Below are 13,949 nucleotides of genomic sequence, written 5' to 3' on the forward strand. Positions count from 1 at the left end.
TATATATATATATATATATAATTTTTTTTTTGTTTTTTTGCATACTATTTGCATAAGTACCTGGATCTCACTATACAACTGTCTTTAGTACCCTGCACAACATAACTCAGACCAAGAGAGATGGCTGCTTATGCTCCATATTGCCCAGCCACAGGCTTGTATTGGTCCTAGACCAGGCTGTTTTGCTCAGTTGTAGAGTAACCTGCAGAGAGGTCTGGGACCTGGTTGTGGTGTCTAGCAGGGGTGTCACAATACTGGCATAGACCGAATGTATTGTGTATAAAGATGTTTTAAAGTTCATCTTCACGGGTGTTAGACTTTGGGCGCCATGTTTGCAGCTCTGTCGTTGTAAGTGAATGACATAAAGTGTTTACTGGTTATAGTTAAAACTGTTCCTTATTTAAAAACAATATCCTAGTTAGTCTTTTAGACCAATGTTCTTTAACAAAAACCACATGTTCATCCATGCACTGGTATTAGAGCCTTTTGGAGCAAGGTGTTTCCTTTTATAAGGTTTCTTCCCCTTAATTTGAAGCACTGGAGCAAAGTGTAATATTGTAATGGAAACAGTGATGGAACTGTATGAAAGGAGTAGTACTTCTGCTTCTTTCTCTCTGTTCATGCTACGCAGCTTAAATACATTTTTGTTCTTTTTCATGGTATTATTACCAAGGAATAAAGCTAACATATCACACAGTGACTTACTATGATCCATTCATGTTACCCTCTGCCCTTACAATCTAATATCCTACCACACACATAAACAATGTTGAGCAATTTTGGTGAGATGGCAATTAACCTGCTAGTATGTTCTTGGATTTGTGGAAAGACCAGTGCACTTGTAGGTAGCACGTAGATAACATATAAACTCTATCTATGCGATAGTGTCCATGAAACCCAGTGCTGGCAAGAGTGCTTACAACTTATCCACCATGATGCAAACGCTATATGATTCGGTTTAATGAGGTACTTGGAATAATTGATCTACAATGCCTGCTTTATCCCTGATGAAATGTCTGCGCCTAAAACTAATTTTCCATCTTTGGTTACATTACTTTAGGGGCTGTCGAAACCTAAGCATGAATGGTTTTCTTCTTTCTTTTAACTTTTTTTCCTGATAATTTTGACTCTGTATGGCAAGGCATTCAGATGATATAATCTATCAATGGGCATAAAGTTTTAATAGCATGCAATGGCATAATGTAGCCTTATATGTAGTAGTCAAAACACTTATTTCACTGCCCTGACTTGCAGTATCCATTTTTGGGAGCAATTTGGTTATGGACTTTAATATGTGACGTTGGTGCTAAAATAACTGGAATCTTTGCTTTGCACCTTGAAGATGTTCTCTCATTAGTATACTGTTGCACTTAATTAGTGCTAACCATGTATTTTCTACCAGCGATGTTTTGCATTCAGCGAAAAAGCGTAGCAGCCCTATATACACACAGGAATTCTCCTTGTGTTGAGAAATAACAGTGTATGCAGTGTTTTTTAAATTATAACTGTTTTGTGTTTTTTGGTGAAAATAATTTCAGTTTATCCATTTTGTTTTGCAGTGCCCCTATGCCTTATCTAATTGGAGTTCACTTCAGCCTTCTAGAGGTAGGAAATTAAGATGATATCTTTACAAAACACTGTCCTTAATGTGTGGCTTGTCTGTCACATAAAGCTTTTCTCTTGGTCATACATCACAGGACACAGGGATTTAAATTACCTAACCACTGGGTTATACAGTTACCCAGAGAAGAATGCCTTTCAGGAGTTATGCCCACACAAAGGGCAAAGCTGGGCAGCATGTCTCTACTGAACCTGCCAGCCAGCCTGCAACCAAACAAGTAGCCCTGTCAACAGTATGCGTTAAAATCAGAGGTTTCATGCATGTACCATTTTTTTCTAGTTTGACTACTTTTGGTTTGGGGGACGCACTGGAGTCCCAGCGTGCATTTTTGGTTGCTGGGCCTCCAGTGCGTCCCTGCACCTTATTAGGAGGAGTTGGCTACCTCCAGGTACACCTGCATGTAATTTATCAACTTCATTAATATGCTCACACTTGGAGACTCGGCTACCTAGAGTTAGGACCACACTTTGCAGAGGTGCCTTGGCGCGGCAGTGTGGCTTCTACATATTTTTGGCCAAAAGTTTGTGCAACTAAAACCTCTGATTTTAACGCATACTGTTGACAGGGCTACTTGTTTGGTTGCAGGCTGGCTGGCAGGTTGAGGCTGGGGAATTTTTGTGTTTTGTATTGTTGTAAGCCTTCCCAATGTGCGCCCTGCTACAAAGGCTGGTTATAGATTCATGCATGTACCATTTTTTCTAGCATGTCTCTACTGGCCTCTGCCACCCTCCCTGGTAAGATCACATGCCTAAAGTAATCCTTGCTGCCCTTCCCCACTGCTGCCATCTAGTCCACTACAGTATTAACAATTGATGTCAGTCTGCAAAGTGATCTCTCTAGCAGTGCGCTGTCTAGCAATAATGTTTAAATTTGGCACCCTTAATGTTCCCTCTTGTGGCTTGGGCAGCCTACAGCACCTGTGCAGCCTCCCACCTCAGCACAGGGGGAAATGCCTTCTTGCCTCAAAGTAGGGAGTCTAAAACCCCAGTATCAAAGTCTTCTGCATCCTCATCATTTTCACTCTTGCAGCAGGCCTTTGCAAGCTTCTCTCTCAATTTCCAAGTGACCGGAAACTCTGGTTGTCTCCATAGAAAGACTAGAGGCAGACCTGAGCTTCCTCTGGTTAACGAACAATACAGAGTTAATTATGTTAGCATTCATCTACCCAGCTCCCCTTGCATTCCAGAGCAAAAATCACTACAGAGTACAACTTCTCTTTCAGAATAGAACGTGTTATGCAAGCAGCAATTTAAAAAGAAAATTATGTGAATGAGAAACATGAAACAGATATAAAATAGGTGTTATCCCACTTGGGCTGCAAAAGTGAAAATACACTTTAATAGCTTGTTTTGCTCTTCACGGGCCTTGGGCTCCAAGCTGAAGCAGGAAGCACAATTCCATTGCAAGGTCTAGTCCTTCAAACTTGCTAAGGTGGGACAAAGCCCTCTTCACAATGAAGGGGTGCACCCACTTTTAACAGTGGGAGGATCTCTTCCAACCTTTTTGGTACTTTGGCCAAGGGTTCTCCAACTCCGCATTTCCTGTTATCTAGGTTGCTGAAATCCCCTCAAAAGCAGGGAGGATCTTTTCACTGTCCTCTATTGGGGATTTCCAATCTGTTACTCTTCTTAAGGAGGGAATCACCAAGCTGCTGACCCCTGTGTTTATTAGGCTTTGGTGCCAGGGGATCCTCAGAGTGGGGTACTTGGACAACATCCTCCTCAGAAAGTAGTCCTCAGTGGTCCTATCATCCAACATCCAGTGAACTACACAGACCCTAGAATGTGTGGTCTGCTGTCATCCGACCATTTCCTTTTGCAAGGTTCTGATGTTGGCCTTCTTCAAGGTAGTTCCTTATGCTCATTTCTTTTCCAGGCCATTGTAGCTCAACATCTTTTCTGCATGGGACTGTCCAGCCCAGTGCTGGAGTCAGGAAAATTATTTCTACTGATGTCTTGAAAAGTGCTCACAATGATTGCCAGCCTGTCAGGCCGGGATAGGGTCCTGTAGAGCCTCTCAGTCCAGGGGACCTGGCCATCAGTGGAATCTCAGCTCCCAATAAATGTCTTTGAGCTCAGGGCAATTTTCTTGTCCCCTCAATGCTAGACCTTCCAGTTGCAGGGTCATCTGACAAGAATTCAGTCGGACAAAGCCACAGCCTCGACTTGCATAAATCAAGGAAGCATCAGAAGCCACGCAGCTCAGAAAGATGGGACCAGATTCTGACTTGGGCGGAACTTCAGGTTTCAGCCCTGTCACCATGCACATTTTAGGCATGCAAAGTATGTTGCCAGGACTAGTGATTGCCAAGCATTCACGATGGTTGCCTTGGTGTTCTGAAATTTGTTCTGCTTGATCTACTCAGATAGGGACTGAGGGCATTCTGGTGATCTTCATTGCTCCCGACTGGCCCATGAGGCCCTGGTGTGTAAATGTAATTAAGCTCCTGGCAAACTCTCTGTGGGCAATTTTGGATTGTCCAGACCTCCTGTCACAAAGACCAGTATGCCATCCAGCTTCTCGTTAGCTAGCTTTAACATTATGGTTTTGAAGCCCAGGTCCTGAGGCCCTTTGTATGATGTCATCTCTATTCTCCTTAAAGGAGAACTATGAGGCGAGTGAAAATCACTCAGCCTCATAGTTCTAGCCGACCTGTGACAATGAAACTGTCGCATGTTGGCTCAATAGATCGGGCAGTGAGTGAACACATACCGTCGCTCGCTCACTTCTCGATCTAACTTTTCCTTTTAAGGCTAGGAAATCAGCCTCCCACAAGGTCTACTATTGCACCTGTAAGGATTGTTTTGCTTTGTGCGAAGCCAGGAATTCTATCCTAGGAAGTAGTTAAGTCGATGTATTTTTCCTTCATGTTCAGTCAAGCACATCAGTCGGGGTTTAAACCATTTTCCCGTGGTTGCCAGCACTGTTATTTTACATTATGACTTGTCTTGGCAACTCTGTAGGACATCTCTTTTCTGTCTGTAAAATGGTAAGCTACATAAAACATAGTTTACCACAAAATTAAAGTGATTGAAAAGTAATTATTATTCAAACAAAAATAACATTATTTCCTTCAATACGTTGCTTGATATAAGGCTCTATTTGTAATTAATCTGTATACTCAGTTCATTTAAAATATCCCATGCAAGATACATATAAATACATGTGACCATGTATTCCAATTTTGTTATTGTTTTTAATACAATATGTCAAGGGTTTCATGGATTCTGCAAATGGAATAAGGTTTGCATAGCTCCAAAACAGTTTTTACTTTTAAGTTACCATTAACTCCTTATGCTCCTTAAATTACTTTCTGCAGTTTATTAGGTATTTTATGGTACTAATTCTTTCCTTTTAGAGGGTGAGAAGCCGTTCTCTGGACGATGTAGTTTTGCTTAATGTGGACACCAACTCTTTGGAAACTCCTTTCAACGACCTCTCCGCATTACCCATTGAAGTGGTGAGTGTTAAATAATTTTGCTACAAAAGACTGTGAGTAAGAGCTCATTACCACAAGAGCGCATGTGGGATGCATGTTACATTGGCATGTTTTGGAAGCTTTGTACTTTTTGTGTTTTTTTTTCTTTTTTCCAATGCTCTATAACACACTTTATTCGTTTGAACAGTCTCCCTCTTAAATCATGCTTTTGCTTATTTATTATTCTGTCTTACAAAAAAAATGGCCTTCAATTATTTACAAAGCAGTAGAACGTAGAACATTTTTATTTTCCTTGCCTATCTTCTTGTAATGTGAAATAGTTTATTCTCAAAGATCACAACAAAGACAATAACCCCTTCCCGACTGATGATGGATAATGCCGTCACGATCTTCCAGTTAGTTAAAGACCGTTGACGGAATAATTCTGTCATGAGGAAAAATGAGCGCTGGTCCATGGCGGAACCAGCGCTCATGGGGTTCATGCTGTAACTGGGTCCCTTGGTGTCTGAGGCAGACCCTCAAAAGCAAATTAGCTAATCGCAGTGATCACAGTGTTACAGCCACTGGTCTGGCTTGCAGCTCCAACAACGCAGTCAGCTACAAAAGTGATACAAATATCTCAGAAGAATACAGTATCAGAAAAGTATCAAAAGCCTTTAGTGCCCCCTAGTTTTTTTTAAAAAAAGTTTTAAACTGTTTTTAAAGATTTAAAAACAAACATTTAATTAAAAAAAAAAAAGGAAAAAATACAAGTAAAAAAGTAAAATAAGAAAAAATTGTGCCGAATAGGATATTAAAGTTAATTGTTCCACACTAAAATTTTATTTGTATAGTGACCTATAACTCCCAAAATGAACTGAAATCCCAGACATATGATATACCCTAGAAATCGGGACAATTACTTTGTTAGCTACGCTAAATATGTACGCATTAGTTTTACCAAAACTGTGAAAACTGTTTTTTTATTTTGCATTTTGTTTTTAAATAAACAAGAATGTATATATGCATATGTCACATCAAATTAAAGCCCTTGTTGTCCTTTAAAAAACGCTATATAATATGTTTAGGTGCAATCATTGAGGAAGATGAAAATTTTGGGTAAGCAAACACAGCAAAAATGGCAAAATTGTTCCGGTCCCCAGGGACTAAAAAAGTTTCTGAAGTTGTGTCACTAAGGGGTTAAAGTTGTGTTTCAGGTGGTTTCTAATAGCTTACAATCATGTCAGTGTATTTACATTAGAGGGCTGGCAAGGCTGCCAAGATTTTGGTGCAGCAGAAAGTATTATATTAAGATCTCAGTGCCTCTGTGGTGAACTTTGATGATAGATTCTCCACCACACCTATAGCTACAGATGTGTTTATTTTGACAGTGCTTTTAATGCTTGTTTAGAATACTTAAATACTTTAGTGTGCATAGTCTGGACACGGGTTCATTTAATTTGCCAAATTTGAGATAGTCATTACCGATCCATTATATTTTTAGAAAAACCACTTCTCTAGATGCATGCTTTGTCAAGGACAGAGACTCACAAAATTATTGAGGCAAGAGGCAGCCAGACAACAAGCATTTACACAAGGCTGAAGGCAGCAGCTTTTCTATCGTTCTCAGTACCAGTTTCTTGTAATTGCCAATCCTAGCTTCTAAATACATTTTTTTAAAAGCTTCCTTAATGCCTTTACAGTTTTGAGGTTTTCATTTGTTGTCTATCATGCCCTGTGATTTTGTGTCTGTCTTTCAGTGGGAGAGTTTTTTTTTTTTTTTTAATCTCATATTTTTATGTGGTCAATTGCAAAGGAGTTCTAAACATTGTGTAGAGTTAATTGCTAACCCCTCTTGGCTGTAGACCTTTATCTAATATAGGTTAACCTTTGATTTTTTTTTCTTTACTTTTTATAAAGAGAAAACGCCCACACTTACATGATTTTGCAACTCTTCTTTAATTTGCTTTTCTTGTATTTCCCCCATTTGTTCCTCAAACCGCTCTCCTCCTCAGTCTTGTTGCGGGTGTCTCCTTCAGCTAGATACACACAGCCTGCAGCAAGCCATGCCCGCGCTCCCTCCCCTTCGTATGACTGGTGGCAGAAGGAGCCTATGGTTCCTCTGCCCTCAGTACTCTTCCCCACAACCAGGAAGCTCTGGGAACAGCGATATCTTCCCTGACCCAGCGGAGGTGACTGGGGGTAAGTATATGGGGACAAGTTGATATAGAAAGGTCCTGGGTGTTTTTCAACTTAATGCCGAGAATACATTAATGTGAAAACCACCTAGCCCTTAGAACTACTTTAATAGATTATAGCTCCAACATATGAAGTTTTGGTTGGGTTTTGAGAAAAAATAAAGATTTATCTAGTATAATTGCCTTGATTTATTTTTTGCAGATATAGCAGTTTAGGTTTTGATGCCAGGGGGAATTATTTCTGCCTTCCTTTTGCTCACAGGTCCTTTTACTTTTGCATATTGTTTGTGATTTTCTTCCATTCTTTATAATTCATATGTGGCTGGTGGTAAAAGCCATTATCTAAGTGAGCAGACTCCATTAGTCACAGACTTCATTAGTCACTTTCCTTAAACCACATTATACCCTAATCAGTTGTGTTCCAGCTGAGTTCTTTTCCTGTCATAATTAGCATTTACCTCCTTGCAGGTAAGATACTGATTAGCAGGCTGGTTCCCTCCCCACTTGGTAAAGACCCTTTCAATTAGATATAAAACTTCTCAAGACATTTTAATTAAATACTGCAGGCAGCCAGTGACAGCAACATAACCAATTATTTCAGCACCTTCTCAAGATTCACTGCTATTCTAAAGAATTGATGTTCCTTTTGTAAACACTATAGTTGCCACTTACTCGTGACTTTTTAAAAGTGTACCTGTGTCAAATCAAGCTGATGAAAAATAGAGTAACTGTATATAGTAAAGAAAATCAGTTCACCATACATAGGACTCTTTGTGAAATGTATGCTTTATGTCCAAGCAAAACCAACTATGCAATGCTTGACTTTTCAGAAAGTCGAGAGTTGGACCCTTCACCTTTTGCCTGGTACATGTATGCTGCCAAACTCAATTTGTACACAAGGAAATAGCCAAATGGATAATGGAAATCATGTAACTGCTGCCCACAGTGTCCATAAGAATTTTTTTTCTATGAAAACTCTCACACCTGCCAAAGTTATCATGCTCAAGATCAGCCTGCCCTACCTCACATAGTCCTGATAAAAAAAAAAAACTTAGATTGTAGGTTCACCATTTACTCCCACAGTCATGGAGGAAACAGGATTGTGGCTTCTGTAGCATGAATTTTCATTTCAGAAATACATGGACACAGCTTTGAGAACTAATACATGAATTATACAATTAAAACTAGTCATACAAGTAGCATGGTGGAAGTGTTCATACATCAGCAACTTAATACAGGTTCTTCTCTGTGTGGGTAAAACACAAGTTAACCTTAAAGTGTACCTATCACTTAAATCATAACTTAAAGCAGTGGGGAAGCAGGATGCGGGCAGTTTTTTCTTTTAACACCTAGACAAATATGAGCACTTAACCCGCAAGGGTTAAGAACACTTTTGGACAGAGTTTTTCTTTAAAAGTCGCACTTCACATAAGTCCATAGGCTGTATCTCAATATTACCTAACTACCGTTAGTATCTCTTGCTTTCCAGCCTGGATCAAATGTTCTTTGACTACCTGGAGTATTGTTTTGTTTTTTTCTAACCAATACAGAGGGCTGATAGTCTTCATTTCTATTCACTATTCAGAATGCTCAGTCTGAGGATGGAGTGCTTGTCTTCAAGTACATATATTAGGGTAGAAAATGAATACAGTAGTATGCACTATTAAGATATATATTGTGATATCTGGGGGACTTAGCACAATGGTAAGCATGCAGGGATCAGTCTTTAAGCCGTTTTTCACTGAAACAGGAACAGTCTTTATTTATCCCAAAGGCAGACAAAGAAAATCCTACAAAAATAGCTTGTCTTCAGCATGTGACAAAATAACATTCGCTTATCTTCAGCATATAATACAAAATAAAGTAACACTGACTTAAGTCTACTCGCAGGTACAGCACCAGAACTTTCAGGGTAATTTTCCGCCAGAACAAACAATTCTTAAGGTGCCCATACACCTTACGACCATTGCAAGACTTTTGTCTTGCAATGGTCGTATGCTTATTGAAAGCGCGTACGATCTGCCCACCTTGGACGGGCAGATCGTACTTGCGATCATCGAAAGCCCGCCCCGCTGAGGGGCGGGCTTCCGATGACCGCAATGCAGAATGGGCAGTGTGCGCGTGCGCACACCGGCCCGTTCCGCAGCTATAGGACGAGCAGGCTAGAAACCCGCCGACAATCGTACGATTCTCGGCGGGTTTTCGAGCATGTTGGTTCGACAAAAGACATGCGACCGTACAGTAGAAACGGTCGCCGGTCTTCGTTCACACTGCTCGATTCTCGTACGATCGCGACATTTCGCCCGATTCTCGTACGAGAATCGAGCAGTGTATGGGCACCTTTAGCAATGTACAGTATAGCAGCTCACTCAGTTTTCCTCTAGCACACCTGTGCTACTCCAACTCCCACACTGGTCCTGTGGAGTTTCCTGTCTTTTCAAGCCACTTCCTCTTGCCTGACAGTTAACCCTCTGTTACCCCTTAAAGGGACCATAACCCAAATAGAGGGGACACCTATCGGCCTTTCAGGACCCATCCCTGGTGTCTTGTACAATATTTATTGAACTGATCTTTCTACATGTGCTGTTTATTGAAAAACAATTTAAAATACTATATTTTCCTTTTGGAAGTGAAAAGGACACTATATACTTTAGGATCTTTGCTGTATAATTTTGATCTGCTGCAGTGATCAGAAAATTATCTGTTTTTTTTTTTTTTTTTTTAATAATAAATACTACTTTTAAAATGTATAGCACCAACAGATCCTGGTGAGCTTAGAACCATTTGCATAAGTCCATGCCCTAAGAGAAGCATACAGGCTAATGCCACTTATGTCCACTCTGTAGGGTTCACTTTGTTTTAGATTGTGAGTCTGTGTAAACAGAGGGAAACGTAAAAAGTCCTTGTTGGATTTCTGATTGTGTTCTAAAGTTAGATGATTGGAGTTTGTTTGAAGTGCTAGGACACTGCACTACACTGGGTTTATTTATTGGCATCTTTTAGGTGCTTTAATGCTTGAATTATCGAATGCAAAACAGAAATGTTCAGTTTTTGCATACAACATTATGTTTAGTGGCTATTATACGTGATATAACATATGTTCATGAGTTCTAAAGTCTGAAATCCTGCACACATGGCATGTTACTACCGTTACATCAAACGTGTAAAATTTACTTCCAATCTGCTCATCTGATCTTAATTGTTATGGAGGTGTCAGTCGGTGCCGCTGAACCCCTAAACATGTCACTGCCATTACCTGCCTCTGGTCTTAGGAAGGCCTTCAGGCTGGGAGATATTGGAAGCATGTGATACTGATTACTAGTCTAGATAGTGCTGATCCCTGCGGAGGTTAGAGGTCACACTTGTCCCCCATTAGAAGTCCCTTCTCCACAGGGATGCCCCTGCTGCGTCCCATACTGCAATCTTCCTAATGGCTGCCTTCCAGAATTCGCACATAATATTTCAGATTTACGGGCTGTTACAGACGCTGTCAGCCGGTAGCATTTCCGCTCACACTAAAGTATTTCAGATTGCAAATATAAATCAGGCAGTTCGGGGGAAAACGAGAGAAAATCAAAATAACAGTAAAAAAATGAAAGAAAAAGCGCTTTCAGTCTTGCATTTGAAAGGGGAATTTCGGAAATTGTTCTGGCAAAGCATTCTTTTTAAATCTTTGTTTAAAGCTTCAGTTTTGCTGGTACTGCAGGTGTTTTACTTGTAGCTCTAACTGTTGTTATTGATTGATTTATACTACAGACGTTTCTACAGTTTGTACTAAAGTATCATATGACCAATTCATATTTTATACACAGAAATACCAGATTACACAAATTACTTTCTTATTATTATTGTAAAACTGAGGGGAATTCTCCTTTTACACATTTGTCCCCAAAGGAACATTTACCCCCACCACTTGTTCTAGTGACGGCTGTAAAATGTTGGAATTTCTTTCACTTTCTGGCTCAGTTACAGTGGTCACCAGGACAAAGAGAGAAGGTGAATTAACCCAGTGGGAACACAGAACTTCACAGAAGTTCTAAACCTTCCTAACTCAATCCAAAGAAAAAATAAAACTCTGTATATACTCTTCCAGGTGAACCATTGAGAGGCATCAGCAGTGAGGATCGTAGAGCTCTCCTTAAGAAAGACCAACAATCAGATTGGGTATCTGAAACTACAAATTACCTGGACCATTAGAATTTGGGGGTACCCATAGGTTTATTTCTAATGTAGATGATGAACAAATCATTGGTGTGCCATTCTCTCAACATCTCTAAATATGATACACAAATAAAACCTTGGGTGGTGATCATAGTGAAGCTCCAAATCATAACTTTGTATTGACAACCAGAAACCTAGTTCAAAGTTTCTAACTGATCTGAAATAGGCATTGGAATGCACAATGAAAAATACCTCAGGCTAGGGCAGTGGTTCTCAACCTGTGTAACCTCAGGACCCACATTTGTCCTCAGTCATTAAGTTGTGACCCAAGTTGCACTGCAATGGAACGCATGGCATTGCAGTATCACGCTTTCCGATTTGGGTGATAGAACTGTGTCTGGGAGAGGCATTTGGAGTGCCATTCAAATGAATGCACGGTAGGTGTGACTGTGTGGTACAGTTCGTTAATTGCACGGGACTGTGTGATTAACACACTGTACTAGTGTGAATGGGCCCTCAGAAACACTGACAGACACAATCTCACGTACACACGCCATGAAAAAAATGGTAGATTTAAAAAAAAGCTTTTTTAAAATCTACCCCGTCTCCCTACCTCAGGGGCTAGGGGAGATGGGCCACTGTGAGGTCTAGAGAACTGCAGAAAAGGTGGTCTTGCCAATGGATTGATGTATTGTAGGAAACGAGATGGGCACATTTATTCCAATGTGTATATATATAGATATAGATCTATATATAGATCTATATCTATATATATAGATATAGATATAGATCTATATATAGATCTATATCTATATATATATAGATGGAGGAGGCTCATTCTAAGCTCCCTCTGATGATAATGAGCATATACTGCATATTGCAATTTGGTGTTTCCTTTCAATATAATGTGTCAGCAGCAGTGAAAACAAGTGAATCCTAAAGTCACTCTCTAAAATCTCAAGACAAATACTGCATATTGGCTTCTTGCTCATTTTCCTTATTGTGCTTGGAGAGGTGGCTACTTTACAACACATACAGGGACCATGGGGAACAAAAGTAGCTCCCCCCACAAGGAAGGACAATGTCAGCACCAATTCAGAGATGATTTGAGGATCTACAGCCGAGTGATACACAAATAAGATACATTTGTTAATAGTTAAGGTGCTTGAATGCATTTCTAAGATTTTAACTCCAAAGCTTAGTGTTACTTTAACTTCTCTCTGTGTGTGCACTGCATTCACCAGTCAGCCTATTGGGGTGTTATCCCGTTGGCACACTGATCAGAGACAGTCAAATGTCACACTACCATCATTTGCAGTCAGCCATCTGCAAGGGTCAGATCTTTTTTCTGTTTTTTTGGCCTGTCAGTGACTCACTGACATTCATAAAAACACAACTAAGAACATTTCTCTACTCTATGCAAAGAAAAACAAAAAGCTTTGCCTGGAGGCTAGGCTATAAAACTGAGCTCTGGCATGGAAACTTTCATTTAAATATACTCCTCAATACCTAGAAATGCTAAAAACCCACTTTGTGAGCAACATATTCCTTTGCAAACCCAGATTTACCTTGTAAAAACTACAGTACCATAAACACTATGTTTTGCATATCCGGTGCAGAAAGCAGAGCTGTGGGAGTGACACAGTGGGTCCTTCCATTACAGGCTCCCTGCACAATCCTTCAGAGGGGGCAGATACACCCTGCACAGGGAGAAAGAGCAGAACTGACTGGTCTTTATTGCAAGACACTCCTCCACAGAGGCAAAGTTTCACACTGGATTACTGCGCAGATCTGCTAGAAATACCAAACACCAAGATTTAAGTAAGAATACACATGATTCTTGTATTTAGACAAGATTTGCTTAGACATGTTGAACTTAAACCATGTCTAGGAAGATGCTAAATACTCTTATTGGACAGCACTGTCCAAGATTCCAATTAAGGTGCCCACACACCTTGCGATAATCGTACGATAATCGCAGGAAATCCCACGATCGTACGATTATCGCAAGGTGTGTGGAAGGCGTGCGACCTCTGCTACTGTAAGGTCGCACGACTTTTATCTTAGGAACCTGTTCGTAAACCCGCCGAGAATTGTACGATTGTTGGCGGGTGTGTGGCATGTTCGTAAGATAAATGCTGCACGGGCCGGTGTGCGCAAGCGCACACTGCCGTTCAGCATTGTGGTCATCGGAAGCCCGGCTTGCAATCATCGCAAGTACGATCTGCCTGTCCAAGATAGGGAGATCGTACGTTTTTTAAATTACCTTACAACCATCGCAAGACAAAAGTCTTGCGATGGTTGTAAGACGTGTGCCCAACATTACACAGGCCATGCTAAAAGGTAGGCAGCTACTGCTGTGCTATACCTTTAGATCACGCATATTGCTTTGGTAAACCTGTATCAAGGTAATAATTCATTTGTGAAACAAAGTTTGTATACATTTAATAAAAATGAAACAAATATAGAGTGTCTGTCTAAAATGTATATGCTTTCTTAAAAAGAGAATAAACATAACGGACCAAAAAACAATAAGGGCTAGTTCACGCCA

General features: G+C 40.3%; 1 protein-coding gene across 1 annotated transcript in view; it reads left to right on the plus strand.

Moving 5' to 3' along the window:
- The window catches only part of DENND1B (DENN domain containing 1B), a 191,639-nt gene that overhangs the window by 140,400 nt on the left and 37,290 nt on the right, over nucleotides 1–13,949 (plus strand). Inside the window, exons 12-13 of the mRNA XM_018564545.1 lie at nucleotides 1,560–1,605; nucleotides 4,980–5,081. Of these exons, the coding sequence (XP_018420047.1) occupies nucleotides 1,560–1,605; nucleotides 4,980–5,081 (148 nt within the window). The remainder of the gene's footprint in view (nucleotides 1–1,559; nucleotides 1,606–4,979; nucleotides 5,082–13,949) is intronic.

This window comes from Nanorana parkeri, unplaced genomic scaffold, assembly GCF_000935625.1.
Source record: "Nanorana parkeri isolate BGI_ZX_2015 unplaced genomic scaffold, ASM93562v1 scaffold759, whole genome shotgun sequence".
NCBI classification, from domain to species: domain Eukaryota; kingdom Metazoa; phylum Chordata; class Amphibia; order Anura; family Dicroglossidae; genus Nanorana; species Nanorana parkeri.